The following is a 15,663-nucleotide window of genomic DNA, read 5'->3' as shown; positions in this document are numbered from 1 at the left end:
TCTTCTTTCAGCTATGAGCACCTGTGGTGAATCTCTTTCTGAAAAGGAACTGATTCTGAAGTCACTTTCCTGCACCTTTTTTTCCACATGCAGCAGGGAGCTCATTAAACAGTTTTCTTCTCCAAGTTGGAAATGGTAACTACTCAAAGAGTTAGCGTTGTGGGATAGGACTTGAAGAGTTCCTCTCTGGGTGGGGGCAGAGGTGCCGGTGAACACTCCTGCAGGCAGAACTGCTTTTGCCTGCTCAGAACAGGAACGGGGATCCTGCCGCATGGAACTGCCGGCGAGAGGCGGGTGTCGGTGGCATGGCAGTGGTTCTGTGTAGAAACCTCTCTTTGGGTGTTCACTTAAGGCATTTCTGCTAAGTAGCAGAGGAGTGAAGTTATGTCACTAGAGTTTCTTCGAATTCTTGTCACAAATTTATGTGAGGTCTGACCTGTTGGCTGGCACAGCTTTGTGAGATCAGATTTTTATATTTACACCCTGCTACCTGAAGATTCTTCTTCATCCCCAACTCACACACCACCCCCCCTACTATTCCCCCATGATGAACACTGACAGATAAAGCAACAGTTGCTCTTAAAAAAAACCAACTTTGAATTCCAGCAGTAAGATGCAGTAAGACTGGAGAAGAATATAATCCCTTATTAAAATGCAAAACCCAAGGACTGCATCATTACTATTCCTTCTCCAGAATATTCTTCCACAACTATGTTAAATCAGTCCTGGATTAATGCCAAAAGCTTGTTTTTCAGTTAATCCTTCTGGTTAACATATCCTAGCCCAAAGACATTATTCCTAAAGAACAAATAACAGTTCTCACGAAACCAAGATTCGTCAAGATTCTGAGCTTGCTCATACACACACGCATATGATTTTATCAAGGCAGTCTTCGTGAGCTTTGAGAAAGTTGAGTGTTTGGGGAAGTCTGCCCTGGATGTCACATCGGATTCATTAAAATATTCAGACATCAAAAGGAAACAAAAAAAGCAAAACAAAACCAAGGGATCTGATTTCAGATTTTCAGTCTGAATCAACAAGTGGGACAGTTTTCCCATGGCACAACAGACTGATTCTATTAAGCTGCCTTCAAAAAATCAATGAAACACTTTTGGTGACATCCTACATTAATATGGCCCTCCTAGCCCACAGCACCCCTCTTTAGCTATAACAGATCTTATTTACGGACAGCTGCACTGAATTCAGTGCAAACACAGAGTACAGTGCTTTCTTCCTTTCACACTCATGGGTGGATATAGAAAAGCCACACCTCAGAAACAGGAAAAGAGGAAACCCAAATGAGCTATTTAAAAGCCCCAGAAAAGGGCTGAATTCAGGTGCTCTTGGCAGTCTGAGCACAAAACTGTGCACCAGGTAAAAATATTTTCCAAGCATAGCAACAGTGTCTTTGAAAGCAATTACCTTCTTTTGAAATATTTATACACTACTTTAATCTGCTAAATGAAAAATTGGCTCAATTGTCCCCAGATACAGCTCTTCAAATACCAAAGTTTTACTGTCTTTCACTCTGTTCTTGCTAAACCACTTAAAAAAAAAAAAAATCGAGTCAAGGATAATGCTGAGTCCTAAATTCTACATCAATCAAAATAAAATTCTATTCCAAATTGTGCAAATCAGAGAAACTGTACTTGCGATACTGTTTTGTCTTCTTGAGATTCTCACATCAAGCCTAAACAAGCTTCTAGCCCTATGCTTGCGTTCAACTTGAATCCTTTCCAAGAATAAAAAGAAAATCCTCTCTTCTCACTTTGGAATCCAATGCAAAATAATTTAAATTAAACTGGTTGCTTCCATTTGTTTCTTCTTGTATGATCCAGTGCTGTTAAGACTGTTGCTTTCAGAAAGCCTAAGTCCCCCTATTTTACATTTTTTTCTAAGAATTATGACGGGAATTAAAACACACACAATTTAACAGTTTAATTACTGGCATCCATCTTCTTACCAAATCACCTGCCATCACCACAAGTTTTGTTAACTACCTGACTTCTGAACTGCCAGCCAAAGACGACTGCGTGCAAAAAGATTCATGGTTCCTGATGCCTCTCCTCTTTCACCATTTTAATGAGCAAACGACTTCCTTCAAAGCAACTTCAATTTAATCTGGTGATTGTATTTTCACTGCTTCTAAAGCTGATATTCTCATTTCAAAGCGGTTGTGCAGTCAGTCTGGGAAGACTAGTTTTATGAGTGAACTTTGATCTTTCTTCGGGATGAAGAACACGTACATTTGCTCTAGAGAGAAAAAAGCCAGTGGACACAAGCCTATAAACCTCTCAAGAGCACAAATCCCAGGCAAATGAACCTTTTACTGAAATCATGTATAACAAAGAGAAGGAAGAACTCCAGGTAAACAAACAGAACAACAGAAAAAGCTTCCTCAAGTCAGATGAAGCTTTTGCGATGTTTTTAAACACTACTTTTCAATAACAGTCCTGCCTTGAGTATCATAATGTCTCTCAACAGGACTAGGGAGGGGAAGGAAGAAGCAAATGCCTAACTTTCTACAATGATTTTCTGAATAACTTTACTTTAAATCATTTCAAATGTGTAAAGATAACTAGGTATCAGTGTATGATGTACCCGACTCGTAAAAATCAGGAAAAAAAAATAAATCAATATTATGACCTATCTACATCTAACACAGTGACATCCTTTCCTTTCCTTAGCATCTGACATCGAGCAATTATGGACTAGTCTAAACTTAAGCAAAAGTCTTAAAAATACTTGTTTTGAAACTGAAAAAAATATAAGGTATTTGTAATCACACTTCAAGTTGCAGTGCTTGAAATTACACAAGACTTAATGACTCAACCTCCTCTGTATTATAGCACTTCTAAGAAGAGTACATTTTTTCTACGGAGGTTGAACAAAAACCGTGACTGACATTTAATGATCAATTCAGGTGACACTCTTCAAGTCTTTACTTCCAACATTAGTCTGTGTCGAATTTCTTTTAAAAATGGACACTTGAAGAGATGGGAAACTCAAACTGAATCTTACTGAACAGCATGAGAAGAACCAGTTCCTCAAATACAAGGTAAACTTAGGAATGATGTTTAATGAAACTTGAGCAGCTGGTGAAGACCCTTCCACCTCTTCAGGACATTTAATGCTTCACGTCACTGAAAAAAAGTCTGAAGTCTGTGGAAAGAGCGAATTCTATTTCACAAGCAACAGAACAGATACAATCTCAAAGCAACACAACTTGAACACAGTCAAGATTTTACAAACAGAATAATCTATGGCACTGATGTTAAAGGTCTGTGTAATAAACTTCTCTGCAATTGTTGTACTGCATTTACAAGTTAAATCAAGGAATCAGAAAGGCAAACACTGTGAAGTTAGCCTAAAAAGCCCTACAGAAAAAACTTCCAAAGAGCACTGACTAATTTAAAACAACAAAATAAAACCAGTTGCAAAAGTATCCAAGGGTCAAAGATACAGCTCAGCAAGACCAGTCTATTAAGATTATCAATGCAGCACAAAGCACGCTTTCAGGATCCACTCACAGCTTTCCACAAGCCCAAGACAATAGCCCAGCAAGGAATAAATCCAATAGAAGTTATTTTGTCAGACGTGTTGTGTGACAAAAATGTGTATTAGCAGGGAACTTCTACTGCATTAGATGTTCACCTGCCTACTGGAAGTACAACGGAAAAAAAAGTTATTAAGAGTAATAAGCAAACAGCATGTGACTATCAGAATTGCTAACAAGACTACTGAGGTCGTGAGCACTTCAACAGGCAGGAAACATTAATCTGGAAACATGAAAAATACCAGTCAGAATCACAAGACATAATGAGACAGGACAATATTAAAAAGAACATATGCTTTTTTTTTTTTTTAACTGCTAAGCTCTCAGTATGAATTCTGAATAGGACAAATGGGGCAACAATACTGAGCTGTTTATAAAAGGGTTTTAATCGTAGAAGGATTGTGCACCACAGAGCGGACCACTCAAACCAAATCTTACAGACTGCAAGAAAATGAAGCTGTGGACACGCAGAGGTTATTAAAAACAAAACCCATGGTTTATGCATCACTTCAAAACTTAAGACGCTTAAAAAGTGTGTTTCTTTAACAGAAATAATTTGAATAATTTTACCCAAGGATTTAATAAGCACTTACAAGAACAGGTAGCAGCAACTGCTTTGGGAATTGAGATTCTACTACTTTCATCAACTGCAGCTTCATTTCATTCCTCTTTAAAAAACAAAGAAAAATGCTGAATAAAATTAAAACAGAAGCTAGTACTAGCTTAGCAACATTTTTACTGTTTATCATTTACTCCAAAATAATCGCTTGCAGCAAGAGTTTTACTTGTGCAAAATGTCTCTGAGAAGCGTCACTCCTGTTCATCCAAAAGCATGTTCCCAGGAAGAACAATTCCAGACCAGATGCCTCCTGAGATGCAGTCAGAGCAACTGAAATCCCAGCTACCCACAAAGTCCATCAAGTGCTGCTATAATTATAAGCTTGCTTTGGCAAGCACCATGGCAAGTAGTGTCTCGGTACTTTCAAGAAAAAGTCTCTTAAGGAGCTATAAATAAAAAGTTTTATGTGGCACCATTTTAATTGCTTTATACATAGCATACATCCACTTTCGTTTTAGGTTTTTCTGGTCTTGCTCTAGTCTTTATCATTCCCACATTCTCTCTTTCATTTACACATACTTGTAAATTAAGAACAAAATATGCAGTCACACTGCGGAAGTATAAGGATGCACATTTGGAGTGTCAAATTAACCCCCGAAACAGGAGCTGACAGGTGCAGAGTAGGAGAATAGAGACTTCTTTTACAGAAGAAGATTTAAGAATGTTTTTCATCAAGTACTGGTGAATGATAATACACCCTCTAACAACATCTGTTGAGTAATAAATATTAATACGTATTCCAAAGTAATTAGATTTGTTAAATTTAGGTATTCTGATTATGTAAGTACTAGCTTTAAAAAATGACAAAATAAAGGTTAGAAAGTAAATTGCAATTCCTAAATGTTTACTGCAGAGGAAAACGACACCCAGAACTGTAATTTGCACTCATCAGACACAGGCAGGTTACTCATTTGATACTTAAACTGGAAGAGAAAAATCTACAGTTGTCACCAAGTCTAACTCCTAACTTCGTAACTAAATTTCATGTTTGGCAAACAAGAACATAACCACTCGCACAATGTGGTTTTAGGACATGAGTGAGAATCCAAGAAATCTGGGCATGCGTTCACATAGTTTTAACTTGGACTTTCTGCATTTCCCAATCTTTTCAAATGGCTTTTGAGAGAAGGACTACACTCAAAAACTCCTTCTGTGTTTGCCAGTGTACTCTGAAATCCTGGAATGAGAGGAAGGCAGTACATTTCTGACTTCTTGATTTCATATAATTAAGGTCTTGAAAAGTAAATAACCTTTGGCAGTAGAACCTTAGTGGTCAGTAACACAATGTTGCACTGTTACCGAAGTGATGTTCCAGGAGATAAAAAGAAAACTCATTTTCACAGGAGAAATTCATTGAGCTACCACCAGTGTCAGGTCCTAAATTCTCTCGTCTATGCTGTTTATAGAGTTATCATTCCAAGATCGACTTTTATAAACAATGTACTTTTATTTCATGAAGATGAATACTGTAGATGTACAACAGAGATTAACCTCAACAGATTATAAAAAAAAAAAAAACAAAAACCTCCTCAATTTTAAAAGACTGGGAGTAACAGACAATTGGCTTCCTTCCTCTTTCTATCAGACAAGATGTTTGTTGTTCAAGCACTAAAAGCCCAGAAGCTTCAAAAACAACCTTACAGACAGAAAAAGCAGCAAGTTTGGTCTTTGATGACACATTTTCACATACCTGGGGACACAGTGTGAGGAACACTGTACATGGATATTACCCCAGTGCAGTATGAATGTGCATGTGAGCACACACAGATATAGATAGATACTGGTATATGTGTGTGTGTGTGTACATGCACTCCCCCCCACAATGACATATACAAATCCTGCTCAGATGCTGCACAGGAATACATTCCCTTCAAGACTGGAAGGTACCTATTTTTAGCTATTAGCAAGAAAGCCAAGTGGTCTTCCAAATCCTCCTCTTTATGAACAAAACATTTTGAGCTGGGTTTCCCTTGCAACAGGGAGAACAAAGGTTTTTTTCAGTTACGGAATTATCAGCTTTCGTCAACTCTGCCACTGAAAATACAAGCGACCTCAGAAAAGTGACTCAGGAATCATGATTTAATTGGCACACCACAATGAAATGAGGAACCTAAGGACTTTGGAATAGCCCCTACAACCTAGATACGTATGGACTGACAACTGAATACCTATACACGTAGCAGTGAAGTCACCATGGTTCCTCTTTAATGTTCAGGATTTCCCTCTCTCCGTCTTCCTGCCACATACTTCACAGTGAAAAATCACGACCCAGCAGCACAAACTCAAGCAGTAAAAATTCAGTGGAGGCAAAACCAGAATGAGGAAGAAGTATTCAAGCATGGCCAACTCCTTCCAAGGTGGGTAAATGTATTTCTAGTTGAATAGACTAGTAAAAGCCTCCACACACAATAAAAGAGGATTATACCAGACAGCAGCATAGCCATATTTCCACACAGCTTGAATACCTTCAAACCTAGCCACACTTTCCAAACACCACAAAATATTCCCTCAGGCCTGGAGAACTTTACTCTACAATTTAAAAGCCTTCGGTTGCCAGCTGAGGAGGAAAACCGGAGGGTCAAATTGAGAGTATGGTCTAGTTCTGCAGTGAGAGAGGATCTTTTCTACTAAGGTCTTGAGGTTTTTCTGCCACTTTTGACCTACAGTCTAAAGCACATATTGACAAATAAACGATAAAAAAAGAGCCCACTGAGCCAGGCCTTCTGCTCATGTACCCTGTCAGAGGTCATGCTCAAACTAGCAGTACTGCACCCATTTATACCTTGACAAAGTTATGCCCGTTATAACCCGTTGACTTTCCTTAAATATTTAGTTTTTATAGAAGGGTACTCCTGCCCCCCAGTAAACCATGGTGCCTCTAAGATCTCTGCATGTTTTACTGAGCACAGCAGTATGTTTCCTCAGCAGTTTAACTTCTCAAAATATAAGCTCCCATGAAAAGCTATTATGCCTGCCCCCTTCTCACAAATCTATTTGCACGAAGTTCAAAATACTAAATTTTGCATAATGCAGCAAGTAAATTTCCCTAGGACACCTTATTATCCTGTCCTCAACCTTCAGTGGCCTCTTCATCTGTAATACTTTAACTATTTTGGTTTGAGGTGATACAGAAAATTTTGTCAGAAGTAGTAAAAGGAATGTTAGTTTGAGGGAAAGTAGCTATAACTGATTTTACTTAATAAACTAATATTCTTTCTCAAGAATATACTGCTGCCTTTTTTTTTTTCCTGGGGCTTTTGTCCTCTAATTTAAAAAAAACCAAAACAAAACAAAACTAAAACTAATAAATACAAGACTCAGAGAAGTACAGCACATTACTTTCTTTTAAATTTTTCATATAAATGGTTTCATCTTATTTGTTGTTAGCTGACTACACAGTTAAGAGACTTTCAGGCACATTTGTGGTCAAATAAACCCAGAACAGCCTCATATCAGAACTGTAATACAGTGTCCACTGGCATATAGAAAAACCAGTAAAACACAACCACAGCAGCAGGAAGAAAACAGGCTTCTATTTTGTTTTAATAAGCACAGATCCAAAAGCACGGCTTAGAGTCTGATACACTGACAAAGACATTTCAAATAAGCAAAACAAGCACCAGAAAGCCTGACAGCCTTCACTGAGCCCAGCATACCAACTCAGGCACACAGAAATCTCTTTCATATTGTTCTGAATTAAAGTTGCACTGAGACCGAGACCACAAATAGGACCGACTTCACACTGACAAAATCCTTCATCGTGGCCAAGGCACGAAACAAGACCCCGTGCCCGGGGGGGTGGCCTGAGGGGATCCGAGGGCCGACGGGGTGAGCCGGGAGGAGGGGAGGCAGTCTGGGGGGGTCTGCGTTGGATGAAGCCCACCATGGGGTCACCAGGCCTCCAGCCCCCCGGCCTGAGGCAGGGCAGGAGAAGGGCCCCGGGGTGGTGGTTCCCGGCCCGGGGAAGGTTGCCCACTGCCAGAGGCCGAGTGGCATTTTGTAGAGACGCCGAGCCTCGCCGTGGGCCGGCAGAGCCCCTCACAGAGCGGGCTTTGTCTGCCCGACTCTTGTGATGCCGCCCGGTGCTTACGGCCCTCGGTGTCCCGAGGGATGGCGGGTGCCGCAACAGCCGATACCCCGCTGGCATGGCTGGGGCTCACTGGTTTCCTTTCGCAGTTACGCTGCAGGCCCCAGACCAGCACTGGGAGCGGACTCTGGCCTACTGCCTGCAAGAAGCTGTGGAGAGCTGAGCTCTGAACCTTCACATCCACACCAGACACAAGCAGTTACAATGCTCCTGCCTGGAAGTCCTGTAGGCGCTCTTGTTCTCCTTTTGTCTGTAACTGCACAGCTGTAAATTAGGAAGGAAAATCGGTAGAATTATTTAACTCGCACTTCCTTATCACGTTGGGACTTGGCTAGAGTAAATCTCAAAAGAGTGACTGTATTATTGTTCTCAAGCCTAGGCTGATTACCTATTTAGACTAAAAATAGCTAAAAATCGTATCTTGCCAAGCTTTGGTGCTAGGTCTTTTTGTCTGTCTTAAGCACTTTTTCAAGTGTGAAGGTCAAGAAATGATCTTTCTACCAAAGATGTATTTTGTGGTGAATTTAAATACTTTTGAAATGTAATGTGGCAATTAAAACATCATAGCGACATTTTGCTCTTCTGATTTATATCTCTTGAGTCACCAACACTTTACTAGGCACTCTGTGGTCACACTGAGCAGTAGCTCTCTAAGTAGTACTGATGTTAGCATAGCTGATAAAGACAACTATGCCTGGAAACAATTAATTGTGTTAAGGTAGCTTAAGTAGTATGCATCTCTATGCATGTACTGCCTTCCTGGCCTGCTTTTGTACCTAAGTGATCGTGGGTGTGGATGTGCTTGTTTCCATGTGTGTAACACCAGAGAGAGAACCAGAATGAGCACATGAGCCAAAGGAACAGGGTAAGGAATGGCTATGTGGTCATTGTCCTTTGTAGTTGACATTTCTGTTCTAACTGGAAAAAAAAAAAAATCAATACAGTGAGCTGAATCAGTCTCTGATGTAATGCTATTAAAATGTAATGGTGTTACAGTCACATTCAGGAAGTGACACAGTACTTCCTGGCAGAACGGAGTGAAGACATGACAGCTATATGTTTGTCCTTTAACTAAACTCAGTTCTTCATGCCTCTCACCCCTCAAAAGCCCCCTCTGTTGTTATTATCCACAGGTAATAAAGACCAACAACGTGCCACTGCTAGAGGAAGGCTTCCTGGCATTCTGGCTGCTTAGCGTAGAGCTACTCTACAACTGTGATGCAAATTGAGTGTATTCAGAGGCAGGTAAGTGCGAGATGGTTGTGCAGCAGGAAGCTGAGCTGAGTTTACTTTGGGTGGGGAGAAGGTGATTAGCGATATGGGCATGTGTCCGCTCATCACTCAGCGCACCTGCTCCTTGCTGTGGTATGTGCTCAACTCCTTGAGTGGGGTGCTCTGCTCGAAGCACAGATGACTGAGCAGCTGTACCCCTTGGCAGTGACATGGGTTCGCACTACGGCCTGACCCTGTTATTTAAAACATGTAGATAGTTGCCATGCCAACACAGTATCATATACCATATTTGCACATGCCCATCAAAAAGTCAGTTACATGCTTGTGTTAATAACCAGATTGTAAATCTGCACATGCAGACATACACACACACACACATGTGCATATATACACACAGAGGATTTAGTTGAGGGCTTACAAGAAGCCCTTCCTTCCCAAGAGTATTAGCGATTCTAACTTCATAGCATAGCTAAATAATTGGTATGGTGGGAGTGTGGTTTAGAAGAGTGACTCAGCTTCGTGTTGTAAATCTAGTTTTACCACTGCCTTTCTGTGTGATCCTGAGTGAAGTTCTCAGCTTCCCTCAACCATAGTGCCTTTCGCTTAAAAAGAGGATAATAATAACTGCTCAGTCCCAGGTGAGGGTGGAGAGGAAAAGTTCACACTGGGTTGGAACTAGATGACCTTTACGGTCCCTTCCAACCCAAACCTTTCTATGATTCCATGATGAGTCTGTGAATAATGCTTGTAGAGGTGCTTTGGCTGAGTATCTCTAGTGAAGGGCACTACAGTGTGATAGTAATTGTATTGTCAATATGCTGTTGGGAAGGATGGTTTACAGTGACCTAAGGAGCTTTAATGTAACTATCTAATTGTTGTTTATGTTGCATGGGCTTGATGGAAGTTCACTGCTCTAGACATCAAGGAATGGTCAGTGGTAATCTGTATTAAAGTTAGAAGCTGCATAATGCAGAACAATGAAGTCTTCACAAAATGCACAGGGAGAACATAACTCATTTGTGCTCAAGTACAACATATACTGAAAATACCACTTCTCTCTAGGTAGATATGTTTGGGTTCTGGTGATGTTGGAGAAGAGTGCTTAGATTAAGCATCTGTTCCGGTTTTGAGTACTTTGATGAGCATCTGCATGTGATTGAGCTCTCAGGTTGGCCAGAAAAGCAGCTGAAGTTGAGAGATGAGATAGGGGTCAGCTGCTTTTGTATAATTATATATTCTATTTGGATAGGTAGGAAGGTGCCTTTCTGTTCTTCAGTCTTCATGAAAGATAAAGGTTTTGTGACAGCACATCACTTGGACACAATATGAAGGATTGCAGATAAACTAGGATTTTAGGCTACAGGGATTATCAAATATTGCAGTGCTGCAGGCTCAGATTTATCAGCTGGCTGGCCCTGGTTCTTATTTGCCTTTGCTGAAATCCTTTTGAAGGGTGACAGCATTCACAAACGTTAAAACTGTAAGCAGGCAAAGTACAGAAGTCAAGATTTCTATTACAGGAGAAATGGAACAAAAAAATTGGGAAGATTACAGTGGAAACCATGTCATGGTGAGTAAGGAGTCAGGCTTCTATCTTGGGGAGAACTGGCATCCAGCCTAGTTTAAATTAGATGTTAATTTGTTTTGTTTATTTTTTTTTAAACTTGGTCTTGAATTTCCTTCTGTCACCTCATATCCTTTTACGGTCAGTAGCACTGTACCCATGCATATTTATTAGATTTAGACATACTTTGCAAGTCACCTTCACAACTTCCTTTCTTTTCCTGGAAAAACTGGTTGGTTAAGGTAGAGACTGAATTTGCAAGTCTGATATTTGGTGTTTATTAACCCTTATTAGTCAGGTTGCTCAATGGACAGATAGGTTTTCAGGCTTATTTGCAATTTTATTTCCTTCTATATATTAATCACAGTCCATACTTCTGTTTAGATTTCATAATCCAGATTCCTTCACACATGAATATGACCTGCATATTCAGCATCCTGGGAGAGAAACAGTGGTCCTGTTTGTGAGAGAAAAGTGGTCCTGCTGTCTAAGAGAGAGCAAGAATTAATTGTTAGTACTATACTCCTTCCTTTCGGGGAGCCGTGGGCATGAGAAGAGGAGCAGGTTTACCTGCACATACTTTCATTGCCTTAAGCTCACAGTGAAGTTAGAGTAGAAAAGGCAGATTTTCCTCCCCAGACTAAGACACGTCTCTGAACCTGAGCTAGAAGCGCTTTGACTATTTGCTTGTGGTATTTCCACACCTGCTGAAGGCCTGGAAAGTGCAGCCACTGAAACAAACACAGTTGGTTATTGAGGCAGAGGTTGGTGCACTGGGAGACAAGTTGTTGGAATAAACACAGCTGTGTTTTTGCCATTACAGTGTTCTTCTTTACTGGGTCAGTCAGCCACAGACCTTGTCTGTGCAAAGCTACAGGGTAAATACACGTCCTTGGGGAATCGCTAGGACTATACGATCTACTGCTGAACTTCATCTTGGATAGAGTTCTCCAGTGTTTAACTCAAATGAAGATGTGGTTATACCTATTACAGGGAATGGTTAGAGCTTATTAATAGTGAGGAAAACAACCTGCCATGCAATATACAGTCAACCTTTGTAATCAAATGTGCTCTCAAAGGCCTAATTGCTTCCAATTCCACTATGACAGTGGAATCTGAGGTCCCTGTGAAGACTCTTGAGGAAAAGAAACTTTTTATCTGCATTGCTGTAATTGAGAAGCTCCTGAACAGATTTTGTCCGTGTTCCCATGTAAACGTCAACTCTGGGCAAATCCGCAGCCACAAAATACTACAGTTCAGAGTTTCAGAGGAAACAGTGGCCTTGTTTCCAGGAGAATAGCCTGAAACACAGAGACTGCCCACAGGCAGCGAGGCCCAAGGGATGGGGCAGCTCCAGGAAGCAGCTTGTGTTCCAGCACTGGCGCAGTTCCCACTGCTGCTCTGAGTTAAGCTCATCTTCACCAATGGGCTTAGATTGGCTAATGGGCATCTCTGACCCCAATTTTCTCTTCAAAAAGAAGTCATAGTTGGAATGATTTTGAAAAAGCAGGGTTTTCTGTACAGTCATAGGGTTCGTAGTGGGCCAGCAGAAATGTCTGCATTAGATGAGTACTGCTGGATCCCCAGTGGTGTGGGGAGCTCCCACCAGGCTTCCAGGCCATAAGAAAACCCTCATGGCTTTACCATACAGGCAGATCCACTTCTCACTTGCCAACAGCACAGTAAAAGGTCTTGTTCAAGCCAGGAGGTGTAAAGCTCAGTGGAAAAGTAGCCTTGAGTTATCTGGATGCAAAAGGGAGAATTCAGCACCTGTGGCAATGAACAAAGTTGGGCCCTGTTATCAGCTTGGACTGGTGCCACCAGCAGAGACAACCTGGTTTCTAATGTGCTATTTCAATTGAAGCTGTTTGGACCTGACCTGGGAGTACAATGCTGGGATTATCATCACAACAGGTTTAGGAAGCAGGGCTCCCTTCCTGAAATTCCCTGTAGTCTTTGCAATAAAACTAATCTGATTGTATCCTCCAATTCCCCTTTTTGCAGCACTGTCTGGGAGGGACACAGGATGAGATCAAATTCTCTTTTCTGGCATCTTGTACTAATGAGCATTGTCCTACCAGCACTTCCCAGGGTGAGTCAGCTTCCCTAGTTCCTAGGTAACCTAATTCCACCCCCCACCCCCTGTTTTTCAATTAAGCAGAAATTAATTCTGCTTCTATGAACCACTGGCCACATTCTGCTCTCAGGTACTGATAAAAATGCAGAATTAATCATTTGCCCGCCAGCACTGGGTGGAACCCCCAACCTCTTTATACCCACAGTGCAAGTTTTCATCAAGTAGGAATGCAGGGCCGTTTACTGAAGGGGTGAACTGAGGAGTTCAGAGTTCGACAGAGGTTTCCTGAGCGGAGGGAGATAAGACAAAAAGCTCTCCTGTTGAGGCACAGATTTTTATCGTATCACAACAGCAAGCAGCTGAAAAGATTCCAGTCACTAAGCACTGTGCTTTGAGAACGGGTTAGACTGCCTGCCTGCCCTTTCCTATGAGACTGACTACTGGATGGGATCCGGGATGAAAACAAGATCTTAAACAGGTTATACTTACTTCTACGGCTCACAGCAATTATCAGATGCTGAAGTTTTTTACATACCTAATTCTCTGTAGGTTCTTCTTGCCATTCCCTGCAAGGGAGCCAGGACACGTGCAGTGTGCAGCTGTATTCAGCCATCATCTCAGATGAACACTACCTTGAAAACCCTGAATGCAAAAAACCACCCCCACTAGATTGGCTCGATGCTGAGTGGCAGAGGTAGTATTTTATTTTTTGAGCATCCCTCCTCAAGGACACTAAAGAGTTTGTAAAACATCACTAAACAAAAACAAAACATTGCCAACAACAAAAATGCAAACCTGCCGAAAAGTAAAACACAGCAGCAGTCAAATATTGGAAAACATGAGAGCTAAAGTGCTTGAGATAAATTCTTAACTATGCACAGTCTGAAGTCAGTCTTCCCCGTATAAATGCTATTTTTCAACAGCACCTGCCTGACTGCATAGGTTTCTTCACCAGTCTGTGGCAGGGTAACACTACTAAGCCAGAGCCATTACCCAAGCTAGGAGTAACATTTCTTTCTATCCCTCATACTAAAAGTAAGTTAATAATATTCAAAGAAACACATTTTAAAGTTCAGGCAGCTGAAGTTGGACTTCAAGGAAAGTGACGGTATGGACATCCCATGCAGTGAAGTCACTAGCATAGCCTGAAGCTGAACTAAGCTTTGGTGGGATTTATAAAGTGCTGTGTTTTAGTATTTTATGCCTGTCTTTAGTAGTGTTTTTTTCAAACCAGCACCGGGATTGTGAGTTAAAAAAATTCTGAGATAACAGACCAATTTTCAGTGGATGCTGGAGCCAGACAGACATTGCACAGTGCACACAAATATATTAAAAAAAAACAAACCCAAAAAACAAATCAAACAAATCCCAAACCCCAAAACCTAACCCAATTATGGTAAAACTTTTCATCCTTAAAAACAAACACCCACCAAGCACCAAGAGTAAATCTGAAAGCAACATCTGCCTCCTGGTCCCTTGGCTCGTTCCAGCAAGGATGGCTACTACATGATACAAGCTCAGCAGCAGTGGTTGTGAGCCTGAGCCTGCAGGCACTCAGTGCAAAACTCTCCAGTGTTCAGCCCCATGGGACTGATCCAGTTTTCACCGAAGCCAAAGGGAGCTCCCTACAGACTTCAGCAGACTTTGGATTGGCCCCTTCGACAGCAGGAGCAGGACCTTGGTTTACAGTTTTTCTATCCAGCCACAAAAGCCACCCCCTGAAATACCTGAAGGGGTTCTCAATCTTCCCCTCCATGCATGCATTTAACATCCATGACAGTTAATAGCAGTTACACATGCATACCAATGGGAGAAAAGTCCCAGTCGAGAGGAATTACTGGTAGTAAGAAAAGAAACCCAGTAGAAACGCTGGGAATTGCTAAAGACCCAACTCCCTCGAATAAATGAGTTTCCCTGTTTAACCAGGCGGTGGCTGCCCGCCGGACCGTGCTGCAGGAAGCTCTAGAGTGTGTGTTTGTGTGTGCACGGGGGTGTGAGGCGCGGGGGGAGCGAACGGGCGGCGTTGTGCAGCGCGCCAGCCCGTCGGCAAGCTGCCTCCTGTCTCAGCGTCCCAGCAAGCGTCTCGAGCGCCGGCCGTCGCTGCGCTCACTTGTGAGCCGTGGTGTTGTAATCATCCTGTGCCACGGCCGGCAGGGAATGTTCTATCCTGAATTCTTCCTCCAGCCCGCCGGGCGCCTTCGCTGAATCCCCTCGAGCTGCAGGTTGGCGACTGTCTGCGCCGCCTCCTTCCAGCCCCAGGATCTGTCTCTGCACCAGCTTGGAATAAAGGCCTCCTTCTTCCATCAGCTCCTTGTGTGAGCCCTGCTGCACCACGCGGCCCTTGTCCAGCACAATGATGTTGTGTGCCTTCTCGACAGTGCTCAGCCTGTGAGCTATCACAAGCACCGTGTGGTTCTGCAAGTCGCCATAAATCGCCTGCTGAATCTGTGCGGGAGGAAACGACGTTAGTGCCTGAGCATCACTGGCTCCACTTTGGAAGGGAGAACAGCAGCTTTGTGGTCTGTGT

General features: G+C 42.0%; 1 protein-coding gene across 3 annotated transcripts in view; it reads right to left on the bottom strand.

The window, feature by feature from the left end:
- Nucleotides 1-7,451: 7,451 nt before the first annotated feature.
- Nucleotides 7,452-15,663, bottom strand: part of ABCB9 (ATP binding cassette subfamily B member 9) — a 39,790-nt gene continuing 31,578 nt past the window's right edge. For 2 of the 3 annotated variants that reach the window (XM_026859489.1, XM_026859491.1), the window contains one exon: nt 13,819-15,581. In XM_026859489.1, the coding sequence (XP_026715290.1) occupies nt 15,243-15,581 (339 nt within the window). In that variant the 3' untranslated portion in view covers nt 13,819-15,242. Of the gene's footprint in view, nt 7,471-13,818; nt 15,582-15,663 lie in introns of those variants that run through there. The other variant, XR_003399506.1, reaches the window with a different exon arrangement.

The sequence above is a fragment of the Athene cunicularia genome, assembly GCF_003259725.1.
Source record: "Athene cunicularia isolate RWA chromosome 15 unlocalized genomic scaffold, athCun1 chr15_part1, whole genome shotgun sequence".
NCBI classification, from domain to species: Eukaryota; Metazoa; Chordata; class Aves; order Strigiformes; family Strigidae; genus Athene; species Athene cunicularia.
Note: the sequence above shows the minus strand (reverse complement) of the source record. Positions and strands in the feature narration are given on the sequence as shown.